The sequence below is a fragment of the Pistacia vera genome, unplaced genomic scaffold, assembly GCF_008641045.1.
Source record: "Pistacia vera cultivar Batoury unplaced genomic scaffold, PisVer_v2 Contig676, whole genome shotgun sequence".
Classification (NCBI taxonomy): Eukaryota; Viridiplantae; Streptophyta; class Magnoliopsida; order Sapindales; family Anacardiaceae; genus Pistacia; species Pistacia vera.
In genome coordinates, this window is record NW_022196530.1 from 526,742 (window position 1) to 540,985 (window position 14,244).

Here is a 14,244-nt window from a genome sequence, read left to right on the forward strand (position 1 = left end):
TTTGTATCAAACATGTCTTAAACAAACAATAATCCCAATGTACACCAACAAACGGTTAAAACAAAGCAAATTAACCAAACCTCAGCGACACACCAAATCAATCAACAGCCACAACCAACCAGAGACCAAAGCACAGGAAAAATCCAATAAACAAACGAAGGACAACAGTAACCAGTAAGATATTACCAAAGCCCAGCACAAAAATCTGCTGTACAAGTGTCGACGAAGCAGACGAAGAGAACTGGAGGAGACGTCAATGGTGGACGTGCGCTCACGCACCGGCGCATGGTACTGGTGACCGGAGCTTTGGGTGGCGCGTGGGGCTCATGCACGGAGATTCTGATTGTCGGAACTCAAGGTTTTGCCGATCGGCGGCTTCTGAATCTTCCTAGGGCGGTGGTGTCGAACAAATCTCACTCTAACATGGTGTTCTCAATTTGAAACCCAAACTCTAATCACCTTTTTTTATTGGCTCTGATATCATATAACAAGTATTAAGAATGAATATTCCACTTGTCTTTTTCATAGAGAAAAAGAATACATATATATATCTATACACTTGTAGTATTCTAAATAGGTATGTGATCAATCTATATTAGGATGCAATATCAATGTGATCCTTATAATCCTGGAAATTAACTTCTAAATATATATAAAACCTATAACTACCAAATATACATCTGTAGCAAGTCCAATGTCAAACACACCCTACGAGTAAATTCCTCTTACATGACTAGCTAAGTGCTTAAATTGCAATTTAGGTCAGTTAAAAGTTTAAAAAAATAGTATTGAAGAGTAAAAATGGTGCGGACATATTAAGTAGCAACCAATATTTGAGAATCATGATTAGTATCTTATGATGTAAAATGTACTCTATTGTTTCTACATTAGTAGACATTGCAATAAATATGAGGCATAATAAAGGTCATGAAATGAAAGGGAAATTTTGGGGAAAGAGACTTATCTACCAGAACATGAGCATGGATAAAGCCAAATTATATTGTAATAAAATTCTCTATATTTTGTTCACTGTCTAAACCGTAATCTATTTGCCTTTGAAAAATACCAGATAACACCTTTCTTCTTCCGATAACTCTGAAACCTCTGTACTGCACTTCTAACCCTAAAATAACTAATTTCTAAGTGACCATCAAAGCCATCTTGGCAGTGTCACTTGATCCGCTTTACCTCTTATAGAAAATGAGGAAATTGCATGTAATAACATATTCAATCATATGATTGAATTATTTGTTTAATTCAAATATACTTGATGTGAACCATTTGAGTTATGATGTGTTAAGAAATTTGTAATTTTTTTTCTTTTTTCTTGTCTGTTACTTTGTTGGTGATTAACATCTTCTCTCATTTGCTATCCTTTGAATCCAGCTGCCAAATATGTCAATGATTGTTTAAAGTCCATCTTTTATGTCCGTCTAAGTTTTGTACTAACTGACTTATTTTCTATCTTATTATCATGAGTTTTCATTAAGTTTTCCATTCTATATTTCCAGGGTAAGGTTTCATTATGGTCATCCTGATATATTTGATCGAATCTTTCACATAACAAGGGGTGGCATTAGTAAAGCTTCAAAGATAATCAACTTAAGCCAGGACATATTTGCAGGTAAAAACTTCATCAGAATACACAAACTTCTTTGTGTAATTTGTAGCTAATTGTGTTGAAATCTACAGGGTTTAATTCAACTTTGCGGGGGGGTAATATAGTACATCGTGAATATATCCAAGTAGGCAAGGGGCGTGGTGTGGGAATGAATCAGATATCATTATTTGAGGCAAAGGTTGCTAACGGAAATGGAGAGCAGACACTTAGCCGTGATGTTTATCGGCTTGGGCACTCGTTTGACTTCTATAGAATGCTTTCATTCTATTTTTCAACGGTTGGATTCTACTTTAGTAGCATGGTATGTTAACCACACTTGTTTCATTGTTTACATTTTTTAGCAATGCCAGTCAGTATATTTAGGGTTTATATTTTGTTTAGACCAACTGCTTGTTGAGGCAACCAATATCTTACATATATAATTTCTTAGAACAAAACATAAATATATGATCCAAGTTAATTGAATTTTAAGTTTTGTCACTTATAGAAAGGGTATACAGATATCAACAGGCTCTAGGCTAGTCCTAGTTACAAGACATGTTTTCTCAAGCAATACTACTAAAACTGTGTAAATTGGAGTATATGGATAATGCTCAATTCAATTAATATGTGATGTTTTCTCAGGTGACCATGCTAACCATATACGTATTCTTATATGGACATATATACCTGGTTATGAGTGGTGCTGAAAGATATATTCTTGGTATAACAACCATACATCAAAGCAAGGCCCTCGAAGAAGCTTTGGCTGTCCAATCTGTCAATCAGCTTGGCTTGTTGTCAATGCTTCCAATGGTTCTGGAGATTGGCCTGGAAAAAGGATTTCGTGCTGCTTTTTGTGATTTTATCATTATGCAGCTGCAATTGGCATCTGTTTTCTTTACGTTCCAGCTTGGAACGAAAGCACATCATTATGGCAGAACAATCCTGCATGGAGGTTCTAACTATCAAGCTACTGGTCTTGGCTTTGTTTCTGTTCATGCAAAGTTTTCTGAAAACTATAGATTGTACTCCCGAAGTCACTTTGTGAAGGCATTGGAGCTCGTTATACTATTGGTCCTGTATGAACTTTATGGGGAATCATATCGAAATTCAAATCTTTACTCATTTATCATATTCTCAATGTGGTTTCTAGTTGGTTCCTGGTTGTATGCTCCTTTTTTGTTCAATCCATCTGGTTTTGACATGCGAAAAACAATAGATGATTGGACAGATTGGAAGAAGTGGATGGGAAATCCCGGTGATATTGGGACCCAGATTGATAAAAGCTGGGAATCGTGGTGGAATGCAGAACAAGAACACCTCAGAGGCACAACTATAAGGGGAAGGATTCTTGAGATTATCCTTGTATTTCGCAACTTCATTTATCAATATGGAATTGTCTACTACCTTGATATAGCTAAACACAACAAGAGTTTACTGGTATGGTTTGTTTCTTTCAATAATATGGTTTGCTTATTGGTCTGTGAGTTATATTTTCGTGAAGCATTCTGCCATTTTTATTATATACTTCCATTCTTCATAGGTTTATGGAATCTCTTGGATAGTTCCAGTATCTGTGCTTCTTGTTTTAAAGGTATGCAATGATTCTCACATTACTGAAAGAATCATGATTTGAGGTAGATTAAAGAAGGTGATTAAATCATCTGTCAAATTTATTGAAAGTGTTCTAGAAGAGCTAAACGATTTAGTTGTTATTAGTGCTAGTTAATCATAAACCCTTTGTTAAAAGTTTTGTTGAAGTGTACTTATCATTTGGTTGTTTCTTTTGTTGCTATTAGATGATGTCCATTTGTAGAAGAATACTTATCAACTTCCCATTGATAGTCATGAGTCTCAAGGCATTTATAACCCTTTATCTTGCGGTAGGCATGGCTGTCTTATTTGTCAACTTTGGACTCACCGTATCAGATTTATTTGCTTGTTTCCTTGCTTTCATTCCCACAGGGTGGGCGCTTATTTTGGTAAGTTTAAACATCGAAAGATTTAAGAAGTATATTCCAGATATTGTCAATTAAGTTATAAACTGGGACAGCGTTTCAGATTACCCATTTTTTTTAATTAAAATGTTCCAAATTAAGCAATATCTTGCTGTCCCAACTCTCAAGTGCATGTAATGAAAAAGGTTGATATTTAACCCTTTGAAACAAATAACCCTTTTTTTATCTCCAGAACTACTTCTATATTCCTGCTCAAATACAAATCTGATTATTTCCAAAGTTTGAATTTTTCCTGCATTGAACATTTAATGTATTTTGAAATATCGTTCCTTAATCCTTGCTGTTTTCTTTTCCCAGAAATTACAAGATTTTGATTATTTCTTTAGCTGACGAGCTATAAAACTTTTTGCGAGAAATTTGGGAACATACTAACCATCATTTTATTTTGTTTTGCTCTTCGCAGATAGCGCAAGTGTGCCGGCCATTGTTTAAAGCGTTGGGATTATGGGAATCAATAAAAGAGCTTGCTCAAGCTTATGACTATGCGATGGGACTGGTAATTTTTGCTCCTATTGCCATTTTGTCATGGTTCCCAAGTGTATCAGCGTTGCAAACTCGCCTGCTTTTCAAATAAGCATTTGTTAGAGATCTCCAGATCTCTAAGATTCTTGCTGGGGGAAAAGGTAAGTATGCAGAATCCAAGAGAATGTTTTAGCATTTCACAGTTAAGAGTTCTTCCACTTCTTAGTATATGGGTTTGAGCTTATTGTCTCTGTAAGGTTGAACCAATCGTTACAATTTTTTATATGTATCTTGCGGCTGAGAAACAATAAAAAATATCATATTTCAGGATGCTTAAAATTTTGAATATTGTTGAATTATGATATTATGGCGAAGCTGCCTATGGCTTTGTTCTTGCTACTGCGTAGATTTTTGGTGTGGCGTAGTAGCAAGGATGGATAGATTTACATATTCGTTAATTCTGGAAATACTCGAAAATGTATTTAAAAAAAAAAAGACTCGATCTCGATGATTTAAATGAATACTAAACAATGAGGAACCAGCTAATGCTTTAGCAAGTTTTTGGTACTGCTGAGTACTGAATACTGATACTCCCTCGCGAAAGTGTTCTTCAAATATGTTATTATAATTTTATAAGTAAATTAATTAATTATTTATTGTAAATTATTGAGTAGACGGCTTTTTCCCACCCAAGGTTTGCCTTAGTGACACTTTTTCATCCAAAAGGTTTTAAAATATCACTTCTTACTTATTATTTATATTTCGTTAATACGTAAAATATATTTCATTTTCTCAGTCAGCGTTCAATGAGTTATCAAAAGCTAGGGTAAGAGGGTTTTTATAGAGTGAGGTTGGTGGATTGAATGGTGATGACCGATTGAATATTCGTTGTCAGGATCAGTCGAAAATCAACGAAGAATAGGAAACCCTAGATTCGTGATGGTCGGCAATCGATGAAAACCCAAGTGCTAGAGTGAGAGGGGTTTTGTAAAGAGAAAACCGAAGGTTCAAATGGTACTGACAGAGAGAATTTTCGTCGTCAGAATCAGTTTTGGGTAGTAACGGAATATTAACTTTGGATGGGAAAGCAGTATTTTAAAACTTTTTGTGTGAGAACGGTGGGAAAAAGTTCTTTACTCTAAATTATTTGATGAATTATCATTGTTTTAAAACTCGGACCGAAATGTAATCCATTTTACTGCTTAGGTCATGGGTCAACCAGTCCAACAGGTTAGACCGATGACATTAGCAATAATTTTATTTTTAAAAAATTACATATTAATCCTTTAAATTTTAATATATTACAAAAACCCTAAAAATAATTAGTCCCTAAAATTTTTATTTATTTCAAAAATGCCCCCAAAAAAATTCAACTAATTCCTAAACTTTTGAGATATCTCCAAAACACCCCTATAAATTTACAAAGTAACCTTCATAATTTTGAAATATTGCAAAAACCCCTCTAAGACCTGAACAGGATCGGAGAAGCTGCCAGTCCTGGTCCGATGCCCTTTTTAAAACAGAGTGAATTATGGCTGTCTATGTCAGGAGTGTTGTTGCTTCTAAGATTTTATGAATACCAAGAGACAAGAGAAACCAGCTCAGGCTTCAACTTCACATCCATTATTTTAAGTAAATTGATTATGGCAAATTTATTTTAAAACCTACACTTTAATTAAACGTATTGTCCCCCTCCATTTTTTATTTATTTATTTATTTATTTTTTTTTTGTGATTGTCATTATTTCAAAAGGTAACTCTTTTGAATCAACTTAAATTTTCTAAGTCAATGATTAATTGACCCCCAAATACGATTAACAATATATTTATACATGATAAATGGAGGTGCTTTTAGAATATTTTTTTTTTTTTGTTTTTCCAATTCTCAAATTATAAAACATATTAAAAACTTTCGATATATTGTTAATTTGTTACATCTAACGGGCTATAACGTATGAGAATGTAAATCACTTTATAAATCTTGAGTCCTTGTGGGATGTGTTTTAAATGAGTACGTTTGCATGAAAATATAAAGCAAATTCGTGAAATGGATTTTTAATTTAATTTTTTTGTTTTTAGAACTAAGATTGGTCTAGATCAGATTCTAAACTTTTTTTCATAAAGTATAATAGTGAGATTAAATAATTTTTATGATTGTTATATAGTTATATGCATTTTTATGTTTCTTCATTTCCATTAATCTCAATGAAAAATAAACGATCAATTTTAACCTTTTTATTTCAGAGGTAAAAATGATCTTGTGAATTCCACAGGATCTTAGATAGAATTCTTTAATATACCAAAAAAAACCCATTTTACATCAATGTTCTGAAAACCGGACCGGAAGCCGACCCGACCAAACGGTCGGTTCCCGGTTCGAACGGTTTGACCAGTCCGACCGGTCGGTCAGACCGGTGATGTCAGCATGATGACATTAGCATAATGTCATGCTGATATCAGCATGCTGAAATAAGAAAAAATGTAAAAAAAGCCAAAAAATTCAAATTTTCTATCTAATTAAAGTTTAAAAACCATAAAAAACAACCCTACAACAATAATTTCTTTATCTAATTAAAGTTTAAAAACCATCAAACCAACTCTACAACAATAATTTCTCCATCTAATTAAAATTTAAACTTTAAAAACCATCAAACCAACCCTAGGCTACAACAATAATAAAACCATCAAAGTTTGATAGTTAAAGTTTACAAATTCAATCCTCAAGTCTAAAGTCTAAACTCTAAAGTTTCAAACAATATTAAAGACTTAAAGTCATTACAAAGTAATATCATCAATTATCAAATATGAATCCACAAACGGCCAACCATCAAAATTACAAAATATCAAAATACCTACCAATCCACCAACCAACATATAAAATTACATAATATCAATCCATTCCACCAACCCAATCACAAAAAAATTCAATAGAAGGTCACGGCAAATGGCAGCTCGTAGATGGCAGCAGACGGCGGCAGACGGCAGCAGATGTGAAGGCTGAAGCTGAAATCTGAGCTGAAATGACTTATCCGGCAGATCAGCAATGGAGATGGTGATGATGAAGAGTTCACGTTGAAGACTAGAAGACTGGAAGTTGAAGAATGAAGCGCTGAAGCAGAATAGAGCAGACTGCAGACCGAAGACTTGAAGACTGAAGAGTGAAGACGTGAGGCGCTGAAGCTTAGCTGAAGCTTGAGGAGATTTGACATTGCTTCTGGGATCTTGAATGGAGGCACGAAGAGGAGGACTAGACTGGAAGAGATCGTGATGGCAGCAGCAAACGACAAACCAGAAGAAAAAGTGAAAAATTGAAGGAAGAGGCGACGGCTCTGTATCAGTGTATCTGTAGCCAAAAGTAAAAGAATGTTGAGATCTCGATGGAGGACACGAAGAGGAGGACTAGACTGGAGGAGATCGTGAATGGCAGCAGCAGCAAACGGCAAACCAAGAAAAAGTGAAAAAATGAAGGAAGAAGGCGACGGCTCTGTATCAGACTTCAGTGTTCTGTAGCCAAAAGTAAAAAGAATGTGTTTTTTAATAAAAGTATTTTGAGGGTTTGGTTTGAGTCTGACAACAGTTTGACTTTTATATGTGTGCATGTGATTGTTTTGAATTTAAATTTTTTTTTTTTATTTCATTTTCATGTGTTAAACGGAAATGTGTGGACCGGAAATTTTTTTAAATAACAGTTGGACCGTCGGTTTGTACAGTGCGACGGTTCAACCGCGGTTGAAAAGGTTTTGGCAAATCCCGGTTATTACTCTCTTCAAACGGAAATGCAGCGGGTGGTGGTCCGAACGGTTCGAACGCGGTCGGTCCGGGTTTCAGAACCTTGTTTTACATGCAGATTGGCTTACAGGAAAGCATTCTTTGTATGGCTAAAAGCTATTATTGTACATATATAATGGAAACATGGGATCAAAAAATCAGAAAACCATCTTACGTATATTATATAATGCTAATTCTAACTCCAATTTGCTTTAACTCAGGAAGCAAAAGGCTCTATCTTGTGTTGTCGAGTGTGGAGTGTCCCATTTTCTTCTCACCAAAGGTTTATCTTGCATTCAGGAGCATCCGCAGCACGCTCTTCATCTTTGGCCTTGCTTCAGGGGATACATAACACATGCAATGGCAACCTTGAGGACTGCAAGCATCGGTTTGGACAACTAGTGATGTTCTGCTGACAGTAAAATCAAGGATGTGATCCCATTTATCACGCTGTGCTGAGTTGCTAGTACCAATTTGGCTAACTCAGTGCCCTCACAAACTGCAGGTTTCCTGTTAGCAACTCCAGGAGAACAACCCCGAAACTGTAAACGTTCCCAGCCATTGTTACTCTCTTGTGTAAGCGTACTCTGCAATGACCAAAAGAGAGACCTCAAAGGCTTTAACAGAAATTTTGGAATCATCTGTGAAGATATATGATCGGTGGAGGCCAATGATTAATTTGAGAAAATTATTGAAGATACAACTGAATAAATCAGGAGCAGTTTTGAGTATGAAATTATGATGCATATCAGAAGGAAACATGCATTGTAATTTGTAACCAAGGAATTATCTAAAAAACTAAGGAATATATTTTTGAATTCCAGATATTTCTGAAGATTTTATGAATAGGTCATATGTGCAGCAAGACCAGATGAATGTAAAAGCGAACATAATTTGAGAAATTATTGACTATAAAATCAGTAGAAAGAGGTTACCAGGAGGAATATAACGACCGCAGAACCAGCAACCATGGAGAGGTGCCAGTGCTCTTTGAGGGGTCAATCACTTTGCAGAGTTCAATGTCTCCAACTTGCGGCTCTTTCACGACTTCAGCATAATGTTCCTACTGATAGATCAAGGAGGAGAATTGACTTGAGGTCCATCCATGTAGAAAAGCTATACCCTGAGCTATTCCTGGCTATACTGTAACGGCTCGCCCAATCTAAAGCATTTCCAACACTGCCGTGAAGAACATCAAAAAGGGTGCCCTTGAGCATTTCATAGAACAGATAAGCACTATCTGCAGTCAACACGTAAGCCAAAGGAGTCATGACATTTGAATTGCTCAGTCCCCAAGACCTCTAACTCTTGGATAATTTATCATGGCTCCCCACTGGAATATCTTGTCACTCAGTTAAGCTTCTTAATGAAGTAGATCACTGGATGGCATGATTGCTTTGTAATAGACTGACATCCTAGTTTTCAGCACAATGTCAATGGATCAGCAACAGCTTCCATGGCTTCGGGAAGGAGATATTTGATTTGTGGATTCCGTTTGCTGTCAAAAGATTGCTTGGATGACCTGGGGAAAAGGAAGATCTTCTCCAACTTGCAATGCTCATCATTAACCCGGTAAAAGGTCTTGAAATAATAGAGCAATGCTTGTGACACCGCAACAGCAAGAACAGCGGCCGCAGGGCAATAACAATTGGCACAGCAACTGATTTATTTCTCTTTGCCAGTGGTGAGGAAGTGTTTGGTGCTGGTGCTGGTGCAGGTTGAGGTTCGGTCACTTGCATTGACCGAAACATGTGAGCTAAACTTCGGAACAATTCTGAAAACTGATTATGAGAAAGAATTAACTGCGTCAGGGTTGGCATTTGAGTCAAAAAATCAGGAATCTCACCGGACAACTGTTGTTTGAGAGATCTAAAACTTCTAAACCAGTCAGGCTAGAAAGGCTTTTGGGATAGATCCTCAAAGAGATTGCGCTCAGATTCAAAGCAATCTGCAATTTCACTGGCAACGATGGAATTAGGCCATGTAGCTGATTTTCTCCAAGTTGGAGTTCTATAAAGAATCATGTTCCTAATAGAGTCGGGTATGGGGCCACTGAGATAGTTGTGTTGTAAGTTCAAGTTTGTAAGCCCTTGCAAGTTGGAAAAGGAAGTAGGTATGAACCAGTCAGCGAATTCCAGCTAATGTTTAATTGAGACAACTTCTTTAGCTGCGAAAACTGAATAGGGATATCTCCACTCAGGTTGTTGAGTTGAAGCTTCATGACTTGAAGATGGCTGAGATTACCCAATCGTACCGGCAATGAACCATTCAGTTTATTCTGAGCCAAGTTCAACAGCGTCAAAGTTTGGCAATCACCCAATTCTGAAGGTATCATTCCAGTGAAGCTATTGTTGTCCAGCTCCAAGTAATCAATTTTTTAGAGTTGCAAAATTGCCGAAGGGATCACACCATTGAGTGAATTGCTTCCTAATCTCAAAATGACCAAGCTTGGAGACATATTATCAGGTACCGAACCACTTAGCAAATTATAGACAAATCCACAGTCTGCAAATTTTTAAATGACAAAAGGTCTCCTGGAATAGACCCTGTCAAGTATTGTAACTAAGATCTAAATTCTTCACATATCTTGTGAGTCCATCAGGAATTGAACCACTAAAATTGTTCTGATTGGCTGCAAAACGCGACAGGGTCGATAACTGGAAAGGTTTGTTGGAATTCCACCATTTAATTATTCTCAGAGAGGATTAGAACTTCCAGTTTGCAAGTTCTCCAATTCTATTAGGAATAGACCCCGTCAGATCATTGACGCTAAGTCAATCAAGGTCAAATTCCCATAATCTGCAATTTCTTCAGGTATTTCACCACTGAAATGGTTCACAGAAAGCACAAGTTGCTCTAAAGCCTTAGATTTCCCAAGATTGCTAGGAATAACCCCTTCAAATTATTGCGACTAACATTCAAAATTTTGAGATTAATAATTCATCAAACAGTAAACTAATGTTTCCACTCAATCTATAAAGACAAATCCAAGAATTCTAATCACCACAAAACCATCAAAACCAACAAAAGAATCATGCAACCAGTTCTTGCTAAAATTCAACGAACTTCAGCCCACCAATCCTTCCACAATTTGTATGAAATCATGGGGAATTGAGCTAAACTGGTTTTCAGAAACATCAAGCGATTGCAAGAAACTAATATGCAAACAACAGACAAAAAGTCAGAGTCAGAGAGACCAAACCCAGATAAAGAAAGCCAGTTATCAAGGAACCACCTCTGCAGTTAACTCCTTCCACGAACAAGGGTTCGGCTGCTTTGTAACATCCCATCCTGCGGCTGAACTGTTGAAAAGCTGAGAAAGTTTGATCATGGTGGCGTTTTGGTCTGGAGAAGGTTGAGAGAAGGCCAAAGGGTATAGTAAAAACAGAAAGAAAGGAGTAAATAGGAGGAACAGCCATGAAGGGAGGTTCATTTGAGCTTGGGGGTGTAAATGATAATGTGAAGAAGTTAGTAAGTTTTTGTGGCGGGCTGGGGAAGAAGAGACAGAAGAAGGAAATGGGTGATCGTGGAATTACGAGGGAGGGAAGTTTTATGAGAAAATGTTGGGCTGTTGTTGGGAGTGGAGTGACTGATGACTTTGATTAATTTTCATGGGGTTTTTCTCATTTACCCCTCTGATAGATCGTACAACTCTTGCCAATCCTAACTTTGAGATATATTATAATAACCTTTTATCGTGGGGATTCTCACAATTAAATATGTTGTTACCTTTCTTCATTTTTAATGACTTTGAAGAGTAATATTATGAAAGTATCTCTATCATATTTTTAAAAAATTTTAATGTATGAATCAAAGATGAACACAGTTGTTAACTTCTAGAACCTAAAATCAAAAGTTGATCATTGATCTACACATGAGAAATTTTGATATTATACCTATTTATTGTAAACACGATTTTAGTTGCTTTTGTTTAACAAATTTACGGGGATTTTGATAATATAAGATTTTTTTTTTTTTTAAATGGGTTAATTCTAGGCAATTTCCTCTCATAGTTTTTATATAAACTTTCAAACAATTAATATTAAAATAATATAGTACCCAATATACCCCCTTTTTTTTTAAAGAAATTTTTGAAACATGAAAAACAGATATGTATTGTCTTAGAATCAATCTCTTTTACAATTCTCATCCTCACCCTTTTATTAACCAAATTTTTTAAATCATAAAATCAAAATTTTCTAAGTTCCTCTGTAATCAACAAAAACATAGTATGTATTATGTAAATACATCAATATCTATAACATAAAAAATGAGGGGTCAAGGGTTATAATAGATTTAGTATAAATAGCTATAAATGAAGTGTCAATGATTTTATATATTTATAGTTTTTTGTTGAAATTTCTAAAAAAAAAAAAAATTATTATAACTTAAATTATCTCCCTTAAATAGAATATAATTTTAGTTATATTTATAATTTTGATAATTTCTCAAGGGGGTTTTTGATTATTCAACTAATCTTTAAAGGAATTTGTAATACTTTCCAAACATTATGGATGCTTGAGAAATAGAACAATCTATTAGGGATGTGAATGATAATTTCCCAAAGGTGTAACAAAATTCCAAGAAAGACTTGACCGACTGACTGACTGACAATAGTTCCATTCCTTTTCGTATACCCTTTATTTTTTTAATTTTGACTGTTGACCTTCGCCCTCTTTAAAACTTTGTCTCACCAGCTTACACACTCACGCCAAATAACTAAATAATTATTACTAATTATAATTATAATAAATAAGCAATTTAATTTAATTTTTTTATTTTACAAAAAAAATATTTTTGTCGTACTATTGTAACACAAATTTTCAACGAAAATTTATAATACAAATTCTTAATCTTTAATAAAAAATGATTTAATGAAAAGTTAATGGAGAGATTTGTGTTAAAAACTTTTATATAGCGAAAGTTTATTTTTGTAGTTTTATATGATTATATGTTTCAGCAAGATAGAATATTAAAAAAAAAAAAAATTATATTGATAGTTAAAAAAATTGCTTATATTAACCATCTTATAGTATTTTCGGATCGGTTTCATAATAAGTCTTATATATAATGATTTTTTTTTTTTTAATAAGATATCTTCATTCATCAAATTATTCTGACTTTAATTTATCGATTAGCTTTGATCACAAGTATATAGAAACTTCCTAATGTTGACACAAAAAAATATATCAATCTCTTATCACAAAATTTATGTGGTTTAGTGTGTGGTATATTTAGAAATTTATTTTTTCATGATTTAATTTACTATATTCCATGATTTAAATGAAGAAAGTTTATGTGATAATTTTAAAACATATACTAATGTTTTTCAACTTCAAAAATTGAATGTGACATGTCAAAGTTAATAGACATTAATAATAGTGTTTATCAATACTCAAAATACATTAGTCTAATATGATTATTATTAATTTTACTAATACTATAGAATAGCCATGTTATGCTGATTTATTATTATAGGGTTTTGTCACAACACCAAATTTTAAAAAGTTTAAGACTCTTAACAAAAATGCATGATTATATAACATAAATAATTCTCGAATCAATATGTCTGTCAATACCATGCATACTATTGAATTTGAGTTATAAAATATTATATCAGTCCAATGAGATAACCCAATGATGATTAGACATAATCTCGATAAATTTAATATCAAAATATTCTAACTAGAGGATAACGTTTTAAAATGTATTATAAAATTAATAGTGGATATTTAGTTTATGATAAATATAACATTTTATATATAAGAATTATATATAGTGGGACTGTAAATTTTATACTCAAAGGTGTGCAGTGTGGATAGAAGAAAAAACATAAAAGGGCATTAAATTGGAGTCACTGACAAGGAGCCCACTTTGACCGCAAAAAACGCGTTTGGAAATTTGTTTCATTAAAAAAGACTTTCGGGTCTTGAGAAAAAAAGAGTGCAATGTTTCGTCAATTTTGAAATTTCTACTAAGCTTCCTTATTATTATGCGTGACATTATTTCTTAAGAATATAAATTTGGGTTTCAACGTTTTTCACTAGTAAAAATAATGAAAATTAAAGATTTAATTCATTTTATACCATCTAAATTAAACATAAGTAAGTAAATAAGAGTCTGAGGCTAAAAAATAAATATACAGGATGGAATATAATTATCTGATTTTCGCTTCAAGAAATGAGAGGGGACCAAAAAAGGCCCAAAAGAAGATGTTCTGGCTGGGTTTAACATATCGAAAGCCCAATGATATGATCAAGGAAAAGAAATAAAAAGAGTTTTCTATAATGCTCTCTCGATTCTCATATTTTCTCACACTTCTGCTCATTTTCTAAGTAGCCAAACATCTTTATGGAATTGAAACACTAGGAATTGAAAAAACATATTTTCTAAA

At 34.1% G+C, this 14,244-nt stretch overlaps 1 protein-coding gene and 1 pseudogene across 1 annotated transcript; one reads left to right on the forward strand and one right to left on the reverse strand.

The window, feature by feature from the left end:
- Positions 1-256: 256 nt before the first annotated feature.
- LOC116113241 (callose synthase 7-like) lies at positions 257-4,411 on the forward strand. Its single transcript, XM_031399388.1, has 5 exons — positions 257-288; positions 1,491-1,624; positions 1,693-1,922; positions 2,246-3,197; positions 4,025-4,411. Exons 1-5 carry the CDS (start codon positions 257-259, stop codon positions 4,051-4,053), a joined length of 1,377 nt encoding a protein of 458 aa, XP_031255248.1. The 3' UTR covers positions 4,054-4,411.
- A 3,646-nt stretch (positions 4,412-8,057) lies between these two features.
- Positions 8,058-10,185, reverse strand: LOC116113242 (annotated as a pseudogene).
- Between the last annotated feature and the right edge of the window lie 4,059 nt (positions 10,186-14,244).